General features: G+C 44.0%; 1 protein-coding gene and 1 non-coding gene across 2 annotated transcripts; both read right to left on the bottom strand.

Moving 5' to 3' along the window:
• Nucleotides 1-761: 761 nt before the first annotated feature.
• On the bottom strand, nucleotides 762-2141 carry LOC106412927. The gene has a single exon (XM_013853796.1). The coding sequence runs from the start codon at nucleotides 2139-2141 to the stop codon at nucleotides 762-764; it is 1380 nt and encodes a 459-aa protein (XP_013709250.1).
• Nucleotides 2142-3983: 1842 nt separating this feature from the next.
• On the bottom strand, nucleotides 3984-4090 carry LOC125592148. Its single transcript, XR_007327997.1, has one exon. It is a non-coding gene; the product is annotated as a small nucleolar RNA R71 (small nucleolar RNA).
• Nucleotides 4091-12410: the final 8320 nt, after the last annotated feature.

The raw sequence follows: 12410 nt of genomic DNA, 5'->3' as shown, positions 1-12410 counted from the left end.
AGATGCGACTTTGAAGGGCTTCGGGGGAGACCATGCGGAGCGGTCGACATAGGTTCTCTGAGGATTCCTCGGGTTCTTGGAATGATTCAGGGTCCGCCTTCTCCGGAACGACCCCCAATTACTTGTATCATTGACCTCTGATCCCTGGGTTTGCGGGGTCCGAGGTATTCTCTGTAATTGCTATAAGATCTTGGTCTTCCCCTTCAGGGTGGTCTGGTAGCAGGACCGAGAGTTCTCCTGGTCTCCCCTGATTATTCTGATGCCCCAGGGTGTAGAGAACTTCACCATATGATGAAGGGTTAAAGGGACTGCTCCCATGGCGTGAATCCATGGTCGTCCCAAGATCATGTTATATGCCGATTGGCAATCTACGACCAGGAATTTGATAGACATGTTGACCCCTTCAGCGTATACTGGGAGGATAGCCTCTTTGGCAGTTTGCTTGACCTCGCCGCTGAACCCGATGAGTGGTGTTACCTTGCGCGTCAGGGTGCTCTCCTCCAGCCCTAGATCTTGGTATGCCGTCTGAAAGATATTGTTGCTGGAGCTGCCGTTGCCTACTAGTATTCTTTTCACCAAGCAGTTTGCTACGGTGAGAGAGATAACCAGAGCATCATGGTAGGGAGCTAGGATCTTCTCTTGCTCCTTAGCTGTGAAGCTTATCTCGTCGGTGCCTAGAGGTAGGCGCTTCGGTTGGGTCGTTTCCAGACCATGCTTAGCGTTACAGGTGCTTTTCTTTGCGGCTGCGTGGCTCACTCCGCTTACTTCCAAACTTCCGAACCTCCGGATATGACTTGGATCACCTGATCTTGGCGAGGTGGTGAAGTTGGTGCAGCTCCTTTGGGTTTCCCTGCAGTCTCTTTACTGAGGTGGGCCTTGGCTTTCTCTGAGAGGAATTCTCGGAGATGCCCCTTTTGGAGTAGTTCATTGACCTCGATCCTCAAGGCGATGCAGTCTTTGGTTTTGTGGCCATGATCGCGATGGAAGTCGCACCAAAGTTCCGGGTTCCGGAACGAGTCAGGTGCTTTCATCTTTGGAGGCCACCTAACCTGTTGGCCCATCTGTCTCAGTGCGTTGACTAGCTCTGGTGTTGATACTGAGAGATGGGAGATATCGGGCCAGGTAGATACCGACATCCCTTCTTCCTTCTCTTGAGGCCGGTACTGGAACCTGCCCCAGTTCCTACTACCAGAGTCTTTGGATCCTTTCTGGGAGGATCTTTCCTCTCGGTCTCCTCGATCTGATCGGGCTGTCCTTTGGTCCTGCTTTGGCTGAGCCTTGGCACGGCTAGCCACATCTTCCTCCCACTTCACCTGCGCCCAGGCTCGGGACAACACATCTTCCATGGTCTTGCAAGGGTACATGGTCAACTCTTTGTATAGCCCCCCATCTGGAAGTAGACCTCTTTTGAAGGCAGAGATCGCGGTAGGGATGCTGCATTCGGGGACCACCACTTTCTCCTGGTTGAAGCGGGCTATGTAGCCTCGCAGGGGTTCCACTCGATGCTGGGGGATCTCGTAGAGACCATCTAAAGTCTTCTCCAGGCTCCTACTGCTTGCGAATTGCTCCACGAATTTGTCGCTCAGGCCTGCGAAGGATGATATGGACCTGGTGGGGAGATTGATGTACCATTGCAAGGCAGGTCCGGTCAGAGTGGAACCGAACCCTTTGCACATCGTGGCTTCGCGGGACTCCTTAGGGAGTGCAACCGCCAACATCCTTTGCTTGTACTGCGTGATGTGATCGTCGGGGTCGCCAGTACCGTCATACATCTTGATGCTGGGGAAGGAAAAATTTCTAGGCATCTCGACTGAGGCGATTTCCTCCACGAAAGGGGTATCGGCGTAGGAATATGGATTGCTCCTCCGGATTGGGGGAGCTACTCCTGGTATGCGTTCTACCATGGACTGCATGGTGTCGAATCTCTTAGATAAAATCTGCTCCAGGTAGGCGGTTATGGAGGACTCTATAGCCGCAGCCCTCTCGGGTGCTTCCTTCCCGGGTTCCGGCTCGGAATCGCTCTCTTCCAGGTCGTGGATTTGAGGATTCTCGGTCCCTTCCGGAGTTGCCCCAGCTACTCCCAACGTAGGAGGTGTATCGGTTGTGCCCTCTCCGGAGTTGGGAGTGTTCAGGTTTCCCATGGGCCGAATTCAGGTATTGAAACGACGCTTCTTGTTGCATGTTGCGTTGAGGGCTTGATTCTGGTCCCGGAGGACAGTGTTCTCCGACTGAAGCTGGCTTAGCTTCTCGGCGCTTTGCTTCAGCTGTTTGGAGTGTTCGTCAAGTTTCTCCTTCAGATTTTGAACTTCTGAAGAGAGGTCGAGGTTCTCTCCGGTAGTCTCCCGAGCTCGGTGTATGTCAGTGATTTGGCTTTGCAAGCCGTCTATTAGCTTTTGAAGCTCAGCTGTCGTTTGAGCAGCTTCAGTTGGTTTGCCGTACTCATCCACCGCCCCCATCACGTAGTTAGATTACTCCCCTCCTTCTAGCGCCAAACTGTTAGGGGATTTTTGTGTAGGCTCTTTGTCAGTACTACGGAACGATGGATAGGCTGGTAAACCGGGTGAGTTTTTGTATGTATTTCGTGAGGATTTTGAGAGGATAATAAAGAGATAGGCTTGAAGAGACTTTTATTATATAGAACAAGCAAGATTACAAGGTATTGAGTAGGAACCCTAATTCTAGCCGTCTAGTCTTGGTCTCTAAGCTTTGGAGAAGTCGATCCCTTGCTTTAGAGTTTTAATAGCTTGTATATAGTCGTCTGGGAGTCGGTTCCATTAGGTTAAACTCTTCCATATTCGGAAATATGGAAGGTTCTCCTTATCAGAAGTTTTCCATTTCTTGGAAGGGAGCTCGGTTCCAGGGACCGAACTCGGGGTTCCTTCTAGCGGGTACCTGGAGCGTTCCTTTATCGGGGACCCGAGGGTCTGGGTCCTGCCTGGAGGCTGGAGGAAATGATACCGGGGTATTTTTCCCCAACACTTGTTATAAACTGGACTTGAATAATTGCTTGGCATGCGATTTCCATACCTAAAGAAGAAACCCTAGACTAGCGCCTTTAAATCAATTCAAAACAACCTAATCATGTTACTTGTTCTTACGTTATTTACTTTTTTGAAAACGTTGAAAACGCCCACTTCGTTTTAGCTAAATTTTGATCCCATAAAGATAAAGTGTGAACTGGTCCTCTGGAATTGAATCTAAAGATATTACAACTACAGTGTTAACTTGACAGTAGACAAAGATCCAATTTTAGTGTATCAAGTTTTGGCGCCGTTGCGACGGAGACCAGCTTTTTACCTTTATTTTTCGGTTATTTATTTAGTCTAAAACCTCTAACTTGTTTAACCCTCTTTTGCAGCGAATGACCCAAGTGCATGACCAGTAAACATACTCGGAGCAATACACAAGGGAACTTAATATCGCTTACAAATCAGGAACTCGCAAGCTTAGAAAGAACCAACCGTCAACAAAAATCAATTACTGCAACAATGGCCGACTTTGGCACTCCAGAACAAATGGCCGCTTCTATGCAACAGATGCAGCAGCAGATGCAACAGATGCAAGAGTTGCAGCAAACAATGGCAGCGCAGCAACTGGCTGCGCAGTGGGAACCACATGTCCCAATTGGTGAGAGAAACCTACCGCGTAATATCCTTGCTACGCGCGCTGCTATCGCCCCACCACCATGTCAAAGGGCAGACTTTGAGATAAAACCCGGCATGACAAATATTGTCTAGAGAAAGATGTTCCATGGACTGTCAGCTGAGATACCAATGGAACACATTGAAGCTTTTGAAGAGATATGCAGTTTCACTTGTACAAACGGCGTCCCACCCGACTACATCAAATGCATGATGTTTCCATTCTCTCTAGCGTACAAGGCTTCATGATGGCTTAAGTCATTACCTACAGGTTCCCTAACTTCTTGGGAACAGGTTAGAGCAGCTTTCTTGGGCCACTTCTACACGAAAGCCAAAACAGCTGCCCTAAGGAACAAGATCTCCTCCTTCAAACAACTCGCTAATGAACCTTTCAATGAAGCGTGGGAATGGTTCAATGATACCCTCAGAGAGTGTCCTCATCACGGGTTCGACGATGACCATGTTCTAGGAATCTTCTACGATGGTGTAGAATGGGAGTTCCGCAATGCTCTAAACGCAGCGAGCAATGGAGATTTCATGACTCAAACCACATAAGGAGCTCCCGCGCTAATAGAGAACATGACAGCTAGTTCGTCCAACAAAAACGAGGAGACTGACCGTTCCAAGAAGGTGAACAACATGGACACTAGGAAGATTGATGACCTCGCCGCTAAGGTCGATCTGCTGCTCAAGAACAATCAGAATCAGATCTATGTCATGTAAGAAACGAATCTGGAACCAGGTACTGCAGATGCTGCTGCAGAAACCGAGACATGGGAAGAAGATCAGCAAGAGGTCAGTTACGTTAACGGGCAGGGTTGGCAGTTCAATAATTACCGTCCAAACCCTAATGTGAGAAATAACCCGCATCTGTTCTCATACAAGACCAACCCAGACAACCCCAACGACAGACCTCAGGGAAATCAGTTCCAAAACACTGGATATCAGAAGCCATACCTTCAGAATCAGAATCAGAATCAGAATGGGAAGATGTTCATCCTCAGCCAGGCACATAATCAATTTCAGAACCGACAGAATAATCCGCAGGCTGCTCCTACAACCGCGTGCGGTCCGCCAGATGAGCTGAAGGGAATGATGCAACAACTTCTGCAAGGTCAACAGATTCAAGGAAAAGCACTAAACCAGGTTACAACCGAGATAAACACTCGGATGGACAACATGTTCATGGAATTGAATTCCAAATACGATGTTGTAGCAAGCCACATAAGGCAGATGGACGTTCAGATAGCTCAAACTGCTGAAACAATAAAAAGGCAGCAGGGAACACTTCCAGGGAAAACATACAAGAATCCCAAGGACTGTAACGCAGTCGAACTAAGAAGTGGAAGACATCTATCAGATCCTGTCTCCAAGAAGCTCACTGCTCAAGAGAAGGGAAAACAGAAAGAGGGAGAACAACCTCCGCTTGAGGATGTCCACGACGACGAACATGAACCGGAACAGCCATCAGTCGCAGAACCAGTAGCTCCCACGACGCAAGATCAGCCTGTTACCACTCGCGTCTACACTCCAAAAGTTCCTTACCCAGTCCCTGCTAAGAAATCACGCAAAGATTGCGAAGAGATGAAGTGCAAGAAGATGCTAGATGAGTTGAATGTTAAGTTATCTCTCATGGATGCTATTCAGATGATTCCTTCAATGCGCAGTCTTGTGAAAAGGTTGATATCCGGGAAGACCTCTGCAGACAGTGACATCATGATGGTCTCGAAAGAATGCAGCACAGTCCTTCAAAACAGAACAGTATGGAAATTGGAAGATCCTGGTAAATTTGTCCTATCGGTTCAGATTGGGAAAATAGTCTTCGCTTGCTCTTTATGCGACCTAGGTTCCAGTGTGAATCTCATGCCCTACTCAGTTGCAAAACGCATGAGACTAACCAATTTCAAACCAACCAGGACTTCATTGGTGTTCGCAGACAGATCAGTCAAGTTGCCAGTAGGTGTTCTTGAAGACCTGCAAGTTTAAATTAGTGACACCACTGTTCCAGCAGATTTCGTGGTTCTGGAGCTTGAAGATGAACCGAAAGACCCTCTCATTCTGGGCCGACCTTTCCTATGCACAACTGGTGCAATCATTGATGTCCGCAACGGAAGGATCGATCTCCAGCTGGGAAATATTGTGATGAAGTTTAAGATGGACGAGCTACTCAAACGACCTATGCTGGATGGTCAGAACTTCACGATTAACGACGAGAACGCCGCCTTGACCCCTCAACAAGGGATGATCGAAGAAATCCTCGTAGATGATCCTTTGGAAGTAGTTCTGATACGAGTAGAGTCTTAGCAGAACACGTGCAACGTTGATGCTGATGGGTATGAAAAGATGCTAGACTTGAATGAAAACATTGAGAAGACGGTCGCTTTTCTAAGTCTGGGGAAAACGAGAAATCAGAATTCACCAGAAGGAGCAACTGCTCCTAAAAAGCCGAACAAACCAACCAGCTTACTCAATGATTCCTGGAGCGAACTCAAGGCTCCAAAGATCGAATTAAAGTCCCTTCCAGAGGGACTCATGCATGCGTTTCTTGGACCTAATTCAACATACCATGTTATCGTGAACTCCGAGCTTAATAATGTGTAAACTACTAAACTATTGTGTGAATTGAGAAAACACCGCAAGGTAATAAGATATTCGTTAGATGATATTTCCGGTATTTCACCTGATTTATGCATGCATAGAATACACCTAGAAGATGAATCGATGAATTCTGTAGAACATCAGAGGCGGTTAAACCCTAATCTAAAAGATGTTGTCAAGAAAGAGATAATGAAACTTCTAGAAGCTGGTGTAATTTATGCGATTTCTGATAGTAAGTGGGTTAGTCCTGTTCATGTAGTTCCTAAGAAAGGTGAGATTACTGTGGTTTCTAATGAAAAGAATGAATTGATACCTACTAGGACAGTAACTGGCCACCGTATGTGTATTGATTTTCGAAAACTAAATACGGCCACACGAAAGGATCACTTCCCACTTCCATTCATTGATCAAATGCTTGAGAGATTGGCTAACCATCCATACTACTTCTTTTTAGATGGTTATTCAGGTTTCTTTCAGATTCTCATTCACCGAGATGATAAGGAGAAGACAACTTTCACATGTCCCTACGGAACCTTTGCCTACAGGAGAATGCCGTTTGGGCTATGCTACGCCCCTGCGACATTCCAGCGGTGTATGATGTCTATTTTCACTGACCTAATTGAGGACAGAATGGAAGTTTTCATGGAAGACTTTAGCGTCTATGGGAACTCCTTTTCTGTCTGTTTGTCAAATATGTGCAGGGTCCTTCAGCGTTGTGAGGAAAAGCATCTCGTTTTAAATTGGGAGAAGTGTCACTTCATGGTGCGAGATGGAATTGTACTCGGTCACAAAATCTCAGAAAAGGGGATCGAAGTGGACAAAGCAAAGATAGAAGTGATGATGAGCCTACAACCTCCAAACTCCGTCAAAGGAATCAGGAGTTTCCTCGGACATGCTGGCTTTTACAGAAGATTCATCAAGGACTTCTCCAAAATCGCAAGACCACTCACTCGCCTGCTCTACAAGGAGACAAGATTTGAGTTCGATAGCGATTGTTTGTCAGCCTTCCACACGATCAAAGGAGCTCTAGTCAGCGCACCCATCGTGCAACCACCGGACTGGGAGCTCCCCTTCAAGATCATGACAGACGCAAGCGATTTTGCGGTTGGAGCTGTGCTAGGCCAACGAAAAGATAAGAAGCTTCATGTGATCTATTACGCGAGCAGGACACTAGACAAAGCTCAATGTTGCTATGCAACTACATAAAATGAACTTCTAGCAATTGTTTATCCCTTTGAAAAGTTCAGATCCTACCTAGTTGGCTCCAAGGTGATAGTGCACACGGATCATGCAGCATTGAGGTATTTGCTGACGAAGAAGGATGTGAAACCAAGGCTACTCCGATGGATCTTACTGCTCCAGGAATTTGACCTAGAAATCAAGGACAAAAAGGGCATTGAGAATGGCGTTGCATATCACCTCTCCAGAATGAAAATAGATGAAGACACAACACTTGATGACACCCTTCCAGTCGAGCACGTCTACTCGATCAGTCTGGGAAGCGTCGCAGAACAACCGCTCCATCCAGTTTGCTCCAGTGTTCTGGAACACTTTCTGTGCGATCCAAAAGCAATTTCCTAATCTTCCATGGTTTGCTGAGATCGCCAACTATTTGGGTGCTGAAAAAGAACCTGTCAAATTCACTGGCAATGATAAACAGAAATTTCTAAGAGGAGCAAGGCACTACTATTGGGATGAACCCTATCTGTACCGAAGCTGCAAGGATGGAGTATTCCGACGATGTGTATCTGAGTCCGAGATTCCAGGAATCCTCTATCACTGTCATGGTTCCTCTTATGCAGGGCACTTTACGACATTTAAAACCGTGTCTAAGATCCTCAAGCCGGTTTTGGTGGCCAACAATGTTCCAAGATGCCCATTCCTACATCTCTAGATACGACTCATGCCAGCGACAAGGGAATATCAGTAAACGGAATGAGATGTCTCAGAACTTCATCTTGGAGGTTGAAGTATTCAATTGTTGGGGAATCGACTTCATGGGACCATTCCCACCATCCTTCAAGAACGAGTACATCTTGGTAGCAGTCGACTACGTTTCTAAGTGGGTGGAAGCAATTGCCAGTCCCACAAACGACGCAAAGGTGGTGACTAAGATGCTCAAAACCATAATCTTTCCAAGATTTGGGGTACCACGCATAATCATCAGTGTTGGGGGTAGTAACTTCATCAACAAGATCTTTGCAGGTCTATTGAAGAAGAACGGCGTACAACACAAGGTAGCCACACCATATCACCCTCAAACTAGTGGACAAGTGGAAGTTTCAAACAGAGAAATCAAGAGCATCCTGCAGAAAACAGTTAACACAAGTCGCAAGGATTGGTCACTCAAGCTAGACAACGCTCTCTGGGCTTACATAACAGCCTACAAAACACCAATTAGGACTACTCCCTACAATCTGGTGTACGGTAAGGCTTGTCACATGCCGGTTGAGTTGGAGTACAAGGCAGCTTGGGCTGTAAAGTTACTCAACTTCGACATAAACGAACAGCAGAGAGACGATCCATGCAGATTCACGAGCTGGAGGAAATTAGGCATCTCGCCTATGAAAGCTCTAAGATCTACAAGGAGCGAACTAAGGCCTACCATGACAAGAGGATCATCAGCCGCAACTTTCAACCTAAGGATCAAGTGCTCCTTTTCAACTCAAGGTTACGATTATTCCCTGGAACTTCAGAATAAGGTGATGAAGAAGGAGAAGGTTCTTAAGAAAAAGCAGACGCCACTGGTAAATTAGAAGGAGTATAAAGTGAAGAGAGGAGGACCATGCAGATCAGAGCGACCGTTCCTAAAGAAGAACACGCAAAAATGAGTAGAAGTTGTGGACATCAATGGATCTATCCTCTCTTGCAATTTTGCGTGATATCCTGCATCCTCTACGAAAATTGGTAACCCCTAAACACTGATTAGCTCCACTTAAACACAAAAATGCATGTTTCATACCTAAACTGTTACCCTATCTAATGCCTATGATAAGAAGCTCACGCTACTCTTAATTGAATATAAGGAGTTTTGTCTGGAAGGTTTTAACTTTGGCAGGTATGAGATACAGAGTATGGAGCCATTTTGAACAGCAGTCAGTGGGGTTCTTGGTAAGGATGTGTCGTTTTAGCTAAACTGCTTATATGGTTCTGAGATTCGTGGTTATTGTATGGTTGCTGAGAATAGGCGAGTTTCCACACTTTCAAACCTTTCTCTCGGTTCTTGGTACTTGATTTTGTTTTAGGACAAACAAGGATCTAATTCTGGGGGAGTTGATATATTGTGTTTTTGGCACATTATATGTATGTCTTACTAATAGTTTTCAAGGCTTTATCGAGTCTTTTTAGTCTATTTTCGAGTCATAACATGTCTAGAGTTGCATTGGATGGGAAATGGACCAGCTAGAGGAAAAGAAGAGAAAAAAGTATGAATTGGAGTCTTTCGCGCAGAACAATCGACCGGAGCAGCCTGAGTGCCTGCTCCAGCGACAGAGATAAAAAAGGAAGTTTCCAAATATTTTGGGATTTGCCCTAGATTTCTTATTTCTTTCCCATAGCCGCCTGTGGCTCCCATATATACAGTCTCATATTTATTATTTTAGACCTACCTTAGTTTTTACGCAAGAAAAGACCTGAGAGAGCTTTGATTTTAGCGATTTGCTACTTGTAAGGGAGAAGGCCTCATCTATCTGATAGAGAAGATTATCATGAACTCTCTGATTTCTTTGATCTATTATATGCAGTATTATATGCAGTATTATTAAGAAATATCATGCTTCTCTGTTCTTGTGTTATGTCTGAGTAGTCACCGAGTTAGTTTAGGGTTCTAGGGTTTTGGATTCGTAAGCTGAAGCATAAATAAGTCATCTTAAGATTGTCTACATTCATATCTGTTCTTATTGCTTGCATTGAACCGATCACTTAGTGCATGAATTATGGTTAATCAATATAGCTAGCCGTTAATTGATAACTTGATATGATTTGAATGAGCTTTGCATCCCTAGTCAGTGAGAGTAGATATTAGGGTGTATTGTGAACATATCGGACTTGATCTCTAAAGCTTGCTATCACGTCTTGATCAAAACGAGAGTTTAGGCATCAAGACCGATTTGCAAAGGAATCAATACCACGAGAGTGGGTTGATTCAACCTGAGTGATCCGAGTTTAGACTTGTTATAAACTGGACTTGAATAATTGTTTGGCATGCGATTTCCATACCTGAAGAAGAAACCCTAGACTAGCGCCATTAAATCAATTCAAAACAACTTAATCATGTTACTTGTTCTTACGTTATTTACTTCTTTGAAAACCCCAACTTCGTTTTAGCTAAATTTTAATCTCATAAAGATAAAGTGTGAACTGGTCCTCTGGATTTGAATATAAAGATATTACAACTACACTGTTAACTTGACAGTAGACAAAGATCCAATTTTAATGTATCAGGTATTTTGAGAGGTGTGACTAATTTGGAAGGAATGGGAGATTTGGATGCTAAGATTGCACCCAGTGTGGTTGTTCGACAAGGAACCAGGGTTAGAGTTCAAGACGCAGTTGAGCTGACTAGGTCACATGCATGTTCGTCTTTGTGTGTGTGCTGGGAGCACATTTGCACAGGATCCATTACAATCTTTTAAGATTTGGTTTAAAAAAAATATTTAAGGAAAATGACTCTAATTTTTCTTCTTTTCTTCAAAAAAAAATCCAATTTTTCTTCAGTTCAGGACCAATTTACTATTGAGACGGGCCTGGTCATATGACTTCTAACTTAAGAGTTCTGGTGTTCAAACCGATGTTGGGTGGGGCGGATCGAAGATGATATTAGATGAGGGCACAAATAAAATTTTCATTATGTTTAATATTTGAGGTCGGGGGCATTACATAAATGACTATGTAAATGATTGGAAAAAAAATAAAAAGAGATGGGGGCAAGTGCCCCGTAAGTGCACAAGTGCGTCCGCGACTTGATCAAAAGCTCTCTAGCTTGTTATTGATACGTTGTTTTATGTAGTAGTTAGTGCTTTTGCAATTGACTTCTTTTATTTAGAGGAAACATTGGAATATTTCTTGTATGCAGGTTTGTAACATTATCAGTATTATAGTATATAGTCTCTTCTCACTGTATATATATGCATTTATCATCATAAAGACAAATGTCTGATTCGTCTATTTACACTTAGGCGATTAGTTAAAAGAATCAAATTCCAAAAATGATATTAAAAAAAAAAGTTTCGTGAACTCTTGAAACTCTACGGGCTTGGGTCCGGGACGATCACACCATTTGTCTCCTCTATTCAGCCGGCCATGTCTCCGTGCGTGCCAATTGACATGTAATGCTGGAGACACATACACATCAAAGATCTTTACACGATATTTTGAAAGGTGTGACTAATTTGGAGGGAATGGGAGATTTGAATGCTAAGATTGCACCCAGTGTGGTTGGTCAACAAGGAACCAGGGAGTTCAGGACGCAGTTGAGCTGACTAGGTCACATACATGTCCGTCTTTGTGTGTGTGCTGGGAGCACATTTGCACAAGATCCATTACAATCTTTCAAGATTTGATTTAAAAAAATATATATTTAAGGAAAATAACTCTAATATTTCTTCTTTTCTTTAAAACAAATTCAATTTTTCTTCAGTTCATGACCAATTTACTATTGAGACGGGCCTCGTCATATAACTTCTAACTTAAGAGTTTTGGTGTTCAAACCGATGTTGGGTGAGGCGGATCGAAGATGATATTAGATGGGGGCACAAATAAAATTGGGTTTTCTGCAAAAAAACCCTCAATGTGGTTTTTTTTTGCAAATTAATCCGCGAACTCAAAAACTCACGGGTCAACCCTCCAAGTGCCAGTCAAACCGCAATATAACCCTCGGCCGTATTTATGTGTATTTGACTGTGTATAATTTTAACATTTTTTCAATACTAGGTCGTTTTGGCGCTAATTTTTTAATGAAAAAAATTTGTTGAACTCGTGGTTTGAAATTTGAACCTTAAATACCATGTGCATGCTATATAACCATCTCGGCCAACAAATATATTTGTTTACTTAACAAACGCAATTATATAGATTTCTAAAACGAAATGACCTTGTTTTTCTCGGACATGGGAGCTTGCGTAAATGCACAATGAAGGTGGTGTTCAACAAATTTTTTTCATTAAAAAATTA

The sequence above is a fragment of the Brassica napus genome, chromosome C8 (genome assembly GCF_020379485.1).
Source record: "Brassica napus cultivar Da-Ae chromosome C8, Da-Ae, whole genome shotgun sequence".
Taxonomy (NCBI): Eukaryota; Viridiplantae; Streptophyta; class Magnoliopsida; order Brassicales; family Brassicaceae; genus Brassica; species Brassica napus.
Note: the sequence above shows the minus strand (reverse complement) of the source record. Positions and strands in the feature narration are given on the sequence as shown.

Excerpts from the sequence above, each read along its gene's own strand:
- LOC106412927 (XM_013853796.1), bottom strand. The coding sequence starts at position 2,141 with ATGGGAAACCTGAACACTCCCAACTCCGGAGAGGGCACAACCGATACA.